General features: G+C 29.4%; 1 protein-coding gene across 1 annotated transcript in view; it reads left to right on the forward strand.

Annotated features, from left to right (window-relative positions):
- The first annotated feature begins 989 nt into the window (after positions 1-989).
- Positions 990-13,996, forward strand: part of LOC130670881 (uncharacterized) — a 47,648-nt gene continuing 34,641 nt past the window's right edge. Inside the window, exons 1-2 of the mRNA XM_057474487.1 lie at positions 990-1,419; positions 1,490-1,873. Coding sequence (XP_057330470.1) covers positions 1,252-1,419; positions 1,490-1,873 — 552 coding nt within the window. The 5' untranslated portion in view covers positions 990-1,251. The remainder of the gene's footprint in view (positions 1,420-1,489; positions 1,874-13,996) is intronic.

The following is a 13,996-nucleotide window of genomic DNA, read 5'->3' on the forward strand; positions in this document are numbered from 1 at the left end:
TCACTTGTGAAGCAATTGAAAAACGGTTCGAAATTAAAAATCGTGCAATTTCAAGTAACATCCGCTAGTTGGCACAAAAATCGACGTATAATACCGTAATTAAGGTATTATACGTAGTTTACGTAAAATACGTAAGAAACTGTCCGTTACGCGTAACTACCCACCCCTGATGTTGACCAAAGTCAGTTTCAACATTTCTCTCATAAAAAAAAAAACTAAGTTTTACGAATGATTTTGTGTCTTACCACCAGCAATCGCGTGGCACTACCATAAAATTCCAACAACAATACAATAATAATGATAATGATATTAAAAATAACCATGACTAGAAAATGGCATCAACGAGCACTACAGTGGTTGCTGGTATTTTATTATAAAATACTGACAAAGTCAGGATTCAAATTTAATGACATTTAAAAAGAAAAAATTATAATTACTTAAATAAATGCAAAGAAAACCTTTGGTGTTTGGCCGGCCCTGTGCAACCACTGTAGTGTAACAAGGGCCTATTCATGATTTTTATGCGTGTGTTTTGTTTAGGTTTTAAGTATCGGGTAACAGGAAACGTTTCAAGACCACTCAACTGTATTTATATATCTTCAAATACAAAATAAAGATTTATTTATCTATTTATTCAAACCTTTTTTATAATCTAAATAGATAATTTAGTAAGTATGTGCCACGACGATTTATTATTTAAATTATTGACTAAATATTGATAAGACGCGATAAGTGTTGTGAGATCTTAATATATACATTTCAAATGGAATTTAAATGCGCGCCTATTTATGTATTTCAAGTTCACTAATTAATTAACAGGTGGAGACACTTGAGGCCACTGAGGACATAACAACTTGCTGAGAAAAGTGTGGCTATCAGGGAATTCTTTTCAACTTTTGCTGGGAATTTGCCATCCGGTCCCAGGGCAGCAGATTTTAGTTAAGTTCAATTTACAAATCGACGACAATTTGCAAATAAAAGTGACTATTAGGCTTTTAAACTTTTTCTGTCAATTTGCGAAACATCACGTTTAGTTTCCTTTTTTTATTCAGTCGGAAAAACCCGAAGGTGTTTCATTGGCCTGTCTAGTCATGTACAAAGATATATATCTTTATTTTGGATGACGCTTAATGCATCATCAATATTCTCTGCATACGTGACTTGTGTAATTTTAGCCTATAAATTAATACTTGATTGCATCAATAAGAAATTATTTAATTCCATATGAACCAGTGAAAGTTGCGATTCAAGATGGGTAATCATTCAACTCGGCATAATGATAAATTAGAACAAAAACATCAGCAGTCAACTGCAACAATAAATAACAAAGTACCTAAATCTATTTCCCGTAGTACTTCCAGTAATGAAATAGAACAAAATTTTACAACCAATTTTCTTCCCATTGACAAATTAAGCAAAGTATAATTTTAAAAATTAAATACTATCATTTAATTAAACGTCAGAACTCATATAATTATATTTTTTGCAGATTTTGGCTGAGCATAGTCAGTCCGAAGATAATATTCATCATGGTATTTCAGAAAATGTATTTATTAAGTATTTATTTCCACATTATCCGCAATTGGGCTCAAGATTATTTAAATATCTTGTTGCTTCATCACAAAAAAATTCATCTCAACATCTAGGCATATCAACATTTAAACAACAAGTTGAGAAATTATTATCGTTGATGAATGATCGAATTATATTAGATAATTACGTTAAAATTTATTGTAACTCACAAGAAAATAGTGATATGACTCCGGAAACGTTGAAAGAATTACTGATGATTTCTTATCACTCAGCAACAGATAGTGAACCAAATTCTTGCCCATATATACATAACACTATTCATACTGTTATTACCTCATGTGTAAGTAAATAATTATTGTATATTTACTTTAATTATCTTCTTAAACTTTTTTAAAGTTACCAAATTCTCTTTAAAGTAAGGGACCCAGCTTCTGACCTTTTTAGAGAGCCGGTTGGGGTTATACTATAATAATTAAAGCAAGATTTAATTTAATGAGAAAAACAATAATTCTATCGACTAGTTTATGATTTTTCAAATAAAGTCATGCGCGTAAAATAATTATTTAAATTGAATTAATAATTTAAATTGACGTTTTAAAAGTTGACATTCAGAGACTTAGTTTCTGACCCTCAGAATTTTTCAGGTCGCAGTTTCTGACCCTCACAGTGGCCTAGTTTCTGACCCTCAAATTACACAAACCATGATTAGGTTATGAAGTACTTACCAAGTTTCAATAAACTAAAACTATTATTTAGATAAATAAATTAAATATTTATTAATACAAAAACATCATTTTTTAATATTTAAAATATAAATAATTAAAGTCACTTTAGCTAGCGCCTGTTTTCATTATTTTTAATCGTAGCTCGTTGTCTTTTTTTTTAAACTCTTGAATGAAAAATCAGTAAAAAAAGTAATTTTGTCATAATAAAAATATTATTCAACCAAAAGAGTCATAACAATTTAAATACTATCGAAATTGACATTATTTTTACAATAATTTTATCACTACTCTAAGAATATGTACTTTCAACATCTAATTATGATCTTTTAGTTTTAAAAATGAATATTAAATGTTAATTTATCACTGTGTTATGAATAATAGTAGAAAATAATTTAAGAAAATTATAAATATTGCTATTCTTACATTTTATAGACATTTAATTAAACAGATAACTTCGCTCGCAGTAAGTTATAATTTTAGGGTCAAAAACTCCACCATACCTTTAATATTGGGCCTAAAATTTCAACAACAAAACTCATTTTAATGTGTTTTATAAATGTATTAAGTGGATGTACCATCTATTCTCTTTCTCACACACATGTTAATGAACGGAACTGTCCTTGTTGCACTTACATTAGCAAATGGAAATTTAAAATGAGCCGTTCTCAGATATAAATTGCAATTTCCGAACGAGAAACATTTCATTCGATAAATAATAAGTTTACGCATCGAATAACATATTTTGTTTAATAATTTGGGTCTTTACCTGTGAAAACGGTTCATTTGAAAATCACCTGGTACACTCTCTTAAAATAAATTTCAATTAAATATTGATCTATCCATCAATTTTTAGTTAAATTTTTTTACTTACATGATAATTAGTGCCCAGATTCAATCGTCGTACCTCCTAACGTAAACTGTTTAGACCCTACTTAGAAAATGGCTTCCTCAGCCACTTATGGCTAAAATATTTGTTTTTATTCGGTTTATATTTTCTGCTTTTTAAGTTGCCATTAGTAAGACTCAGAATAAATTACAATAAATTAAGAAAAAATTGATTTTCTTTTTAAAGTTATAGTTTTTTAAGTAAGAAAAAAGTTGAAAAGGTCAGAAACTGGGCTAGGTTCAACAACTGGGTCTTTTACCTTACATTTAAATGTCTATTTGTTAATGAAAATCGAGATTTTACTGATGATAAACATGAAAACAGAAGATATTTTAGTTAAAAGTTATTTATCAGGGTTGCCAGAAGCCATGAATCATCAGGGAATTTAATGCAACTAGGGAATGTCAGGGAATTTCGAAAAATATCCGGGAATTTTATCGCATCAATCAAAAATTAAAATTTTTTAAATAAAACACTAGCTACAAGAATTGAGGGATATTAAGAAAATTCCGAATTTATAAGTCACTTACAACAGGACGTAACTCGAAGGAAAATGATTGTACAACAAAAACGAAAAACAAAAATTGTAGCTTCAAGTGTCTCGTTTTCTTATCTGGTCTTGAAATTTTGTTATTATGCACGGGCCCGGAGTTATCCTTAGAAAACCATAGAAAAAAAACTTTTCAAATTTATGCTTGTTTAAGAAACTATCTACGAGCTTCAATAAATTTTTTTCGATAATTATGATTGACTTTTTATTACTCAAAAATCGTGCATAATAAAAAATTATCAAAACCAGATCAAAAAACAAGACACTTGAAGCTACATTTTACTTTTTTTGTTTTTGTTGTACGACCATTTTCCTTCGAGTTACATCCTGTTCAAAATCATTTGAAAATTTTGAATTTTTTCAATATCCCTTAATTTTTATAACTAGTGTATTTTGAATTTATTTTAATCACAAAATTTCTTATTAAATATTTTAACTTACATATTTTTAACGAATAATCAAAAGTAGGCCATATTAATTTACTTTATTAACTTTTTTTGGGGAAAGACGTCTATTGCCTATAGACCAACTAGTCAGATTACCGATGGCATAGATCCCAATTACCTAGATTTTTATGGCTCAGAAACCGATCGCCCAGATTATTGATTATATATGATTCCGAAAACGTAGATTTCCGATCACCGAAAAATCCGATAAGATAGAAATTTGATCGCCTACAATCCCGATGAGTCAGAATCTGATGACCTAGAAATTTAATTGAATACAATCCGAATTACACACGCATAAAAATTTTTTGTTAGTATAACAAAAGACGAGATAACAGAAAAATATGTTTCAATAACAAATGAATTTATTAAAGATAACAAATCAATTAGTTTATTTAACAATATGAACTAAGTTGCAATAAAAAATCAGTTTGAACAACCTACAAGTCAATCTGTTGTCTCAACAAAATCGCTTTGTGGTCGTAATAAATGAATTTGTTGCAATAACAAAATTGTTTCGTTATCATTACTTATTCGTTTTTGTTGTCGTAACAGAATCAGTTTGTTGATTTAACAAACGAAATTTGTTATGATAGCTAATCACTTTAATTATATTTTTTATTATATTTTCTGCATGTATATAAGAGATTTCCACGTATATAGTAACTCACCACAATATCTCTGGTACCATAAGACATATAGACTTGAAATTTGGTAGGAATATTCTTTCCACCAAGTAGAGGTCAGCTAAGAACGGATTTTACGAAATTCCGTTCGCAAGAGGCGTTGCGGGGACGTTACTTAAAAAAAATTCACATTTTTTAACTATATCTCTTATAGGTATAAAACAGCTAGGATATTCTTTTGTGCGGGAGTGTTGAGAAATTAAAAAAAATTTGTATCTTCCAATCTACAGCTTTTAAAACTCTGAAACTTGGCCAGAATTTTTTTTTTTTTTGCTTCTTGAATTTAGTAAGAACTAATTTGATGATATTCCACTCCCAGAGGGCTGTACGGAGGCATTAACAATTTTAAAAAATTTGTATTTTCCAATCTATAGCTCTTAGAACTCTGAAACTTTGACAGAATATTTTTTTTTTGGTATGTTAAAAACTGTCAAGAACCGATTTTGTGAAATCCCACTCACAAAGGGCAAAGTTGGGGAGTTAAAAATGAAAACAATTTTTAACTATTACCTTGTAGCTTCTGCAGGTTTGAAATTTAATGTTTAGGCATTTCTGGCCCAAATAAGGAAATTTCAGCTTAAATGCTCGAACAAAGCTCCTGTTAAAAATTCTATTAAAATTAAATAAATTGTCTCAGCCCTAAATATCTCAGGAAATGCCCAAACACAGCTCCTGTTAAAAGCAGAACTCAAAATTCTAATTAAAAAGTATACAATTTACTGGACAGTAACTGAAAAAATTCCTTATACAAGGAACTTTGTAATAAAGATAAAAATTAACATTAAATCTTGTAATGTTTTTAAATACAAAATTTGTTTAATAGCCTAGTCAACGAGTGCCTTTTTGGTCAACTTCTTTCAGCAGTCTCCGAAAATTATGATTGAGGTGTCATTCGATTCGGAATAGCATCTAGATGATTTTTGAAAAAAATAAAGTTGCAAAAATTGCAAAAGTTATTAACAATTAACTAAAAAAAAAGGGGTTCAGTTTTTTGGAAATATCTGCAAAACTAATAAAGATTTTTAAAATTTAAAAAAAGATTCAACGAAAAGAGGAAATTTCCTAAAAAAAGACCTGACTTCCGGAACTGTAGGACCAATATTAATAATTTTCCCAGAGGGATGAAAATACGGCCAAAAATAGGTTCTCTGGCTTGCGTAAGCCACAAATGAAATTAAAAAAAAAATCTTACTATGGCAAGTTTGTCAGTTACTTTAAGAAAGATATTTGTTGTGCTTACTAATCAGAATTTGTTATACTAATTGCAAACTTTTTAGTAAGCCAACAGAAAAATTTGTTACTCAGAAAAAGCAATTCTGTTGCTTAAACAAAGGGATTTGTTAATTTAACCAAACTATTTTCTTAAAACAATCAGAGGATTTTATCACAATAATAAAACACTATTGTTGAATCAACATATAAATTACTTATTGTAACCAATTTATTGTTATCATAACATATCATTTGTAATCCCTATGTTAACATAACGATTTGTTACCTAAACATATTTTTTGTTGCTCTAACAAAAAATTTTTTTGCGTGCACAGAATCCCGAAGAGGTAGAATCCCGATGGCATAGATATTTTATGTCTTGATAAAAATAAATCAAGTTGATAAAATTTATCAGAACACTATTTTTTTTTCTGAGCTTAACATTAAAATGGTAATAACTAGAAAACAATGAGGAATTGGAAAAAACTCTATAAAAAATAATTCGTAGGAAATAAGATTGCCCCGGGAAAAAATAATTTTGCCTAATTATATATAAGTATGTATGATTATATATGAAATTATATATAATTATATATGAATTTATGTATGATCATATATAATCATATCTACCTCCATATATAATCATGCATGATGTTATATATAATTTGATCTGATCATGTCTGACCAATACATTATGTCTCGAACCATGTATAAAGCTATATATAGGTTTATATATAATTAGATCTGATCAGGCATGAATTATATCTGCATATGTATGATCATATATAGGCTTATATATAATTATATAAATGTTAATACATGACTTGATCTGATCGGATCTGACTGATATAAACCCATATATACCCTCGCAGATTTGAATCACGGTGGAAACACCGTGGAAGTGTAAACACCGTGGATCCACGGTGGCTTTGAGCTATTTCACCACCGTGGTTCCACGGTGTATCCACCGCGCAATCACAGTGGAAAAAACGTGTATACACGGTGGTCCAGCCACCGTGGAATCACGGTGGATACACCGCGGAATCACGGTGGTAAAATGGAACAAACCCACCGTGTTTCCACCGTGATTCAAATCTGCGAGGGTATGCAGATATAATATCAGGTCTATACATAATTAGATCTGATCAGACATGACTGATACAAACCCATATATAATAATATATAGTAGGGTGGGCCGAAAATACGCGTTTTTTCAATTTTCATTATTAATACCAAAAATATTTTTCTTTGTACAAAAAAAAAATTTTTTGGAAAACAAAAAAAATTTTAGGTCGATATCTTAGGCTCGCCAAATCCCGTTAAAGTTAGAAGTTGTTTAAAAATTTTTTTCCAACTTATTTTGATCGGAAATTTAATTCTCTACATAAAAGTTCCTATAATACAATAACGTAAAGTTGATAGTTACTGGGATAATTGCAATTTTGTTCTAAAAAATATAATTTTTCAAGATATTATCACTTTTTCAGGGTAAAATATGAATTTTATCACATAAATTTAATTGAAAATCAAATTTCTTACAAAATTGGCGTTCTGGTAAAAACTTGAAATTTATAGTTATTCAGAAACTGGCAATTTTATGTTTAGATAGTCACATTTTCGTTATTTGGTGGTTTTCACCAAGAATTGCTATTTTCTTTGTATCTATCAAATTTGAATAAATTTTCATTAGGTCTGTTTTGTAAAAAATTAAATTTCCTACGAAATTTTTATGATAAAATTAATTTTTTACCCTGAAAAAGTAATAATATTTTGAAAAATTTCATTTCTTAGAGCAAAATTGCAATTATCTGAGTAACTATCAACTTTACGTGATTTTATTATAGGACCTTTTTTGTAGAGAATTAAATTTCCGATTAAAATGTGTTGGAAAAAAAATTTTAAACAACTTCTAACTTTAGCGGGATTTGGCGAGCCTAAGATATCGACCTAAAATTTTTTTTGGTTTCCGAAAAATTTTTTTTTTGTACGAGGAATAATATTTTTGGTATTAATAACGAAAATTAAAAAAAAACGGATTTTCGGCCCACCCTAATATATAGGCCTATATATAATTAGATCTGATCAGACTTCAATGATATGAAAACTTTATGTATATAGGTCCAATATATACATATATATATGTATAACATAATATGACAATTTTAATATTAATGTTTTTGAATTTTTATTTTGTCAACTATCAATCAAACTTAAATCCCCAATACTAAAAAAATGTTCAACGGTTTCGGCAGCAATTTAAAAGTATAAATCGATATCGATATATGTATGGATATTCATAAGTTTATTGATATAAAGATTTGATTATATCTATCTAATAAATTCTATTGTAATTTATGTATAAAACCAAATTCATCATTAGGTGTATCATTTACGTAGGATGTATCAATTTGATTATTTGAGTTACATAATGCCATCAATTTTTCTTAACTATAAGTGTGTAGCAGACTAGAGGATCAGACTTCAATTCAGCGATAACCAAAGTTGAACAGCATCGACGTGGAACATTAATTGGACGGGTGACCTTGTAGTAAAATAGTAGTCAACGGATAATATATTTTTTTTTAACTTCCCGCTAAGAAAATTGTAAATTTTCAAAAATTCGGGAAGTTATTGGTTTGGGTCCGATTTACGAAAATCGAATTTTCATCAGATGTCGACGTTTTGAGGTACTAGGAAGCTATTCTGACTAATTTCACGATGATGTCCGAGAGTATGTATTAGGGTGTCCTTTATTTCCCAAATCGATTTTCATTTACCGATCGCCCCCTGAATCTTTAGTTTATGACTTAAAAAAAAATATCCAACACAATGAGGCTCTTAATTTTCACATTAAACCGTGCCCAAATCATTTTATATTTCCCATTTAAATAACATGGGATTTTTAGACTTTTTACTCTTAATTTTTTTTCTCAGAAACAAATGAGAGTAAAAATTTAATCGAAGCATATTCTGATAGGAAATTGAACGTTCTACAAAAAAGTTCTCTTATGAATTTTCGATAAAATAACTCCTTCAAAAGTTATTTAACGTTAAACTTGTGTTTGTTATCAATCCTATAATATTTTTAATTCTATTTTCATTTTTACCGTTTTTGGCTATAAAATCGTTAAAGTAAAAGATAGTTGTTATTATCACCAGAGTACCGATGATAATTTATGTAGATTTCATGGCCTAAACAGAAAATCAAGGGAAAAAAAACATTGTTTTATGAGAAATAATAGAAATAACATACCTTTCCTCATACAGACGAACTTTAAAATGAATTAATGGTAAGTGATGAAATAAAAATGTAATAACTTCTTTGTCTATAATATTATAAGCAGATTTATTATCAACTTTGCTTTCTCTATAATTTTTTGTTAAGAAAGCTATGGTTGCATTAGGATATTTTGTTTTGTACTCATTTACAACTTAAATCAAATAGTGTTTTTGGTCTTCTCGTGTTGTTAAAATGTTGATATACTCTTAAGTTGATTTAATTGCTCTTTCGGTGAGATCATTAATGACTTGTAAATTGTTAACAATTCGCAAGTAAATTTGGAATCCTTACAATTTTTTAAGAGATTTAACATTGATAGAAATTTTTTGAAATTAGATGTGAAACGTGGGCGGGCAATAACGACTATTTAGAAGGCTTTCGAAAGAAAGCAAAAATGATAATAAATCTGCTTATAATATTATAGACAAAGAAGTTATTACATTTTTATTTCATCACTTACTATTAATTCATTTTAAAGTTCGTCTGTATGAGGAAAGGATGTTATTTCTATTATTTCTCATAAAACAATTTTTTTTTTCCCTTGATTTTCTGTTTAGGCCATGAAATCTACATAAATGATCATCGGTACTCTGGTGATAATAACAACTATCTTTTATTTTAACGATTTTATAGCCAAAAACGGTAAAAATGAAAATAGAATTAAAAATATTATAGGATTGATAACAAACACAAGTTTAACGTTAAATAACTTTTGAAGGAGTTATTTTATCGAAAATTCATAAGAGAACTTTTTTGTAGAACGTTCAATTTTCTATCAGAATATGGTTTGATTAAATTTTTACTCTCATTTGTTTCTGAGAAAAAAAATTAAGAGTAAAAAGTCTAAAAATCCCATGTTATTTAAATGGGAAATATAAAATGATTTGGGCACGGTTTAATGTGAAAATGAAGAGCCTCATTGTGTTGGATATTTTTTTTTAGGTCATTAACTAAAGATTCAGGGGGCGATCGGTAAATAAAAATCGATTTGGGAAATAACGGACACCCTAGTATGTATGTGTGTATGTACGTTCGTACGTACGTATGTAAATACCTGTATCTCTTGAACGGATGAACCGATTTTGAACTTTAAGGTGTTATTTGATGCGGCTTGTCAATATCTTGAAGCTGTAAGAAAATTGAGCTTGATCGGTAGGGCCGTTCAGAGATATTCCAAAAATTAAATTTTTTCAAAAATTTTTTTTTCGGATAACTTTTAATATGCTCGATGGATTGATTTCAAAATGGACTGGGCTCTAGAGCTCTATAAGCCGCGCCGAATGCCACCTCAACCATCAAAATCGGTTCATTCGTTCGAGAGAATCTGTTGTCGAAAGAATTAAAAAAAAAATTTTTTTTTATTTTTTTGAAATATCTCAAAAACGACTCGATAAATCGAATTCAAAATTCCATCAGCTTTAGAACTTGATAAAATGCGTCGATTGCCACCTCAACCGTCTCAATTGGTTGATTCGTTTGAGAGATATCGTTGGAGAAGAAATGGTAAAAAACTATTTTTTTCGAAAAGAACGGCATACAAATAGTATATTACTACCCTAGGCCAGAAAGTTGGATTTCCTGGCGCATGGAATATAGATGCCGAGGCGAAGCCGAGGCTTCTATATTCCTTGCGTCAGAGCACCCAAATTTTTGGCCGTGGGTTGTTTACTATTTTTCTTGATCTCCAACCGAAAGTACGGAAATACGGACAAAGGTGGGGGGAGGGGGCGGCCCGCCGACTTTTGCAAAGCCGAGGCAAAGCCGAGGTTTGGCTGGTCGGGGCGGGCTAAAAAAAAAAGAATCTGAAAAATAGTTGACCCTGCAGGCCATCCTGGAGCTCAGATAGTGTCCCCCAATTTTTAAAAATTTTCAATTGTCATAACCGTATCAAAATTATATTAATTAATTAAAAAAAAATTAAAACCTTAAGTAAAAAAGGGAATACGTAGTCGTAATTTCGCTGAGATATAGATTTAAAAAAATATTATTGACAGTTGATTTCAATTGGACGCTGAACGAAATTTGTAAAATAAATTTCAGTATAATCTTCATGTCAATTTTATAATTCCAATTTTCAAATTTTATAGGCTAAAATTTATTCAACAAATTTCGTTTAACTCCTGATTGATATCAATTGCAAGTAATTTTTTTTTAAATTATATATCTCGGTGAAATTACAACTACGTTCTCCTTTTTTCAATTGAAGTTTTAATTTTTTTTAATTAATTAATAAAATTTTCATACGGTTATATCGTTGAAAGCCACTAACTCTTAAAAATTATAATAATTATCACGATTTAAAATGATCAGTGTAGGTTATGTTGAGCTGTCAGCACGCCGGCACTGTATACTATACACTTTATAGTGTATAACTCATAGTGTGAGTATACTGACACAAGCGCGCTTATGAATATAGTTACAGGACTGAGCCAGAAAATAAACGTAGCCCACCAGAGCGCGCTGTAATTCGTGTAGGCCACAAAAGTCGTTCTTTCTGGAGCAAGAAGCAGCCAGAAAGTCCGTACTTTCGGGTCGGGGATCAAGAAAAATATTTTCGAGCTCGAAGAGCTCGAAAATGTATTTACGACAAAGTTTTCGAGCTCAAGGAGCTCGAAAATAGCGGGAAGTTTTAGGGCTGGCCCGCAGGGTCAACTGATAGATCGATTTTTTATTAATTTAACCGACATTTATATTGATGAAAACAATAAATCCTAATGAAATTACTTAATTAATAATTTACAGATATTCTAAATGAGATTCTAAAAATGACTATATTCGTTCATGCATAATAATATATAATCATATATGATTATATATAATCGGATCTGGCCAATTTTGGATCTGATCATATATAAGTAATTATATATAATTAGGCAAAATCATTTTTCCCCGGGTGTCTACAAAAAAGTTCCCATAATATTTTGTGATAAGCCCGATAGTTTCGCCGAAAAAGTAAAAAGATCTGAAAATTTAATATAAATTCGACTTCAAGCTCAAATAACTTGAACGAAAGGATTTATCAAAAAAAAAGATAAGAGACTTTTCTTTTGCAGAGCATTCAATTCTCTACTAAAATATGTATACAGATTTTTCTTACGGCGCATCGTTAGTTAGTTTTAAAAATCAGAATACGAAAAAAATTTCTTTTCCATGTTATTCTTATCGAAAATAGAAAAATGCTATGCGGAACCTCTTAATGTTATAATATTAAGAGCTCTAATTTTCACAGGCGTATTTTTATACCTAAATGAAACTTCTGAACCTGTTTTCGAGAAGAAAAAACAAACTTGTTCTTTTTAAAAACACCCTAACATGTATGGTTATTTTGTTATATATTGTTGTTGTATGAAAACAGTCCTAAATGTATCAGAAAATGTGAGCCGTATTAAATTCAGCGCCATCTATATAAATTATTTTTTTTTTTTTCAAGCCAGAAAATATCTATGCCACCGGGATTCTAAGTGATTGGAATTCTACCCCGTCGGGATTCTGTGTAATCGGGATTATATTCAATTAAATTTCTAGGTTATCAAATTCTGACTCGTCGGGATTGTAGGCGATCGAAATTCTATTTTATTGGATTTTTCGGTGATCGGAAATCTACGTTTTCGGAATCATATATAATCAATAATCTGGGCGATCGGTTTCTGAGCAATAAAAATCTAGGTAATTGGGATCTATGCCATCGGTAATTTGACTAGTTGGTCTATAGGCAATAGTCATTGTCGTTTTTTTTGGTTTCTCGCATGATTTAATCAACAGATTCAAATATCAACAATGAAAATATAATAAAAACTTTAAATATCTTAATAATACGAATAAAATATCTGAATCAGGGAAAATGTGAACAAAATTTACTGGAAATTGGGAAATATCGGGGAATTTTGAAATCATTTCTTTGTAGCCACCCTATCTATTTATGATGACCAAAGCACCAAAATCAAAATTATTTATTGGTGATCATAAATTATTGTTAAATGACTGGAAAATTTTTATCAAGAATTCAGTCAAATATTTCTGAACAAAAATAAATGATATTAATCGAGAATTTTTACTTAAATAAGTATAACATTTTTGTTCTTATGTTTTGGTCATCATAAATAAATAACTTTTAGTTTAAAAATCTCCTGTTTTCATTTTTATCAGCAATCAAAAACAGTCAAAGCTAAATATTTAATTAGAGTAATTAGTTGTAATTATAAAAAGTATATATATATATTTAATTTTGAGAAGCAGATTAGTAATTATATTCAGCTTCTCGATAAGAAAATTGAAAATTTTCAAAAGTAAGGAAGTTATTGGTTTCGGCCCGATTTTCGAAAATCGAATTTCTAACAGATCTTGACGTTTTGAGATGCTGGGAAGCTATTCTGACTAACTTCAAGATGATGTCCAAGTGTATGTATGTCTGTACGTACGTCTGTATGTAAATATTCTATAACCCCGATAAAAGATGATTTTATATAACTATATATAATTATATATGAGTCAATATATTATAAGATCTGAAAATTGGCCAGATCAGATCATATATAATCATATATGATTAGATATAATCATGCATGAACGAATATAGTCGTTTTCAAAATCTCATTGAAAATATCTGTAAATTATTAATTAAATCATTTAATTAGGATTTATTGTCTTCATTAATATAAATGTCGGTTAAAGGGCATAG

The sequence above is a fragment of the Microplitis mediator genome, chromosome 7, assembly GCF_029852145.1.
Source record: "Microplitis mediator isolate UGA2020A chromosome 7, iyMicMedi2.1, whole genome shotgun sequence".
NCBI lineage: Eukaryota > Metazoa > Arthropoda > Insecta > Hymenoptera > Braconidae > Microplitis > Microplitis mediator.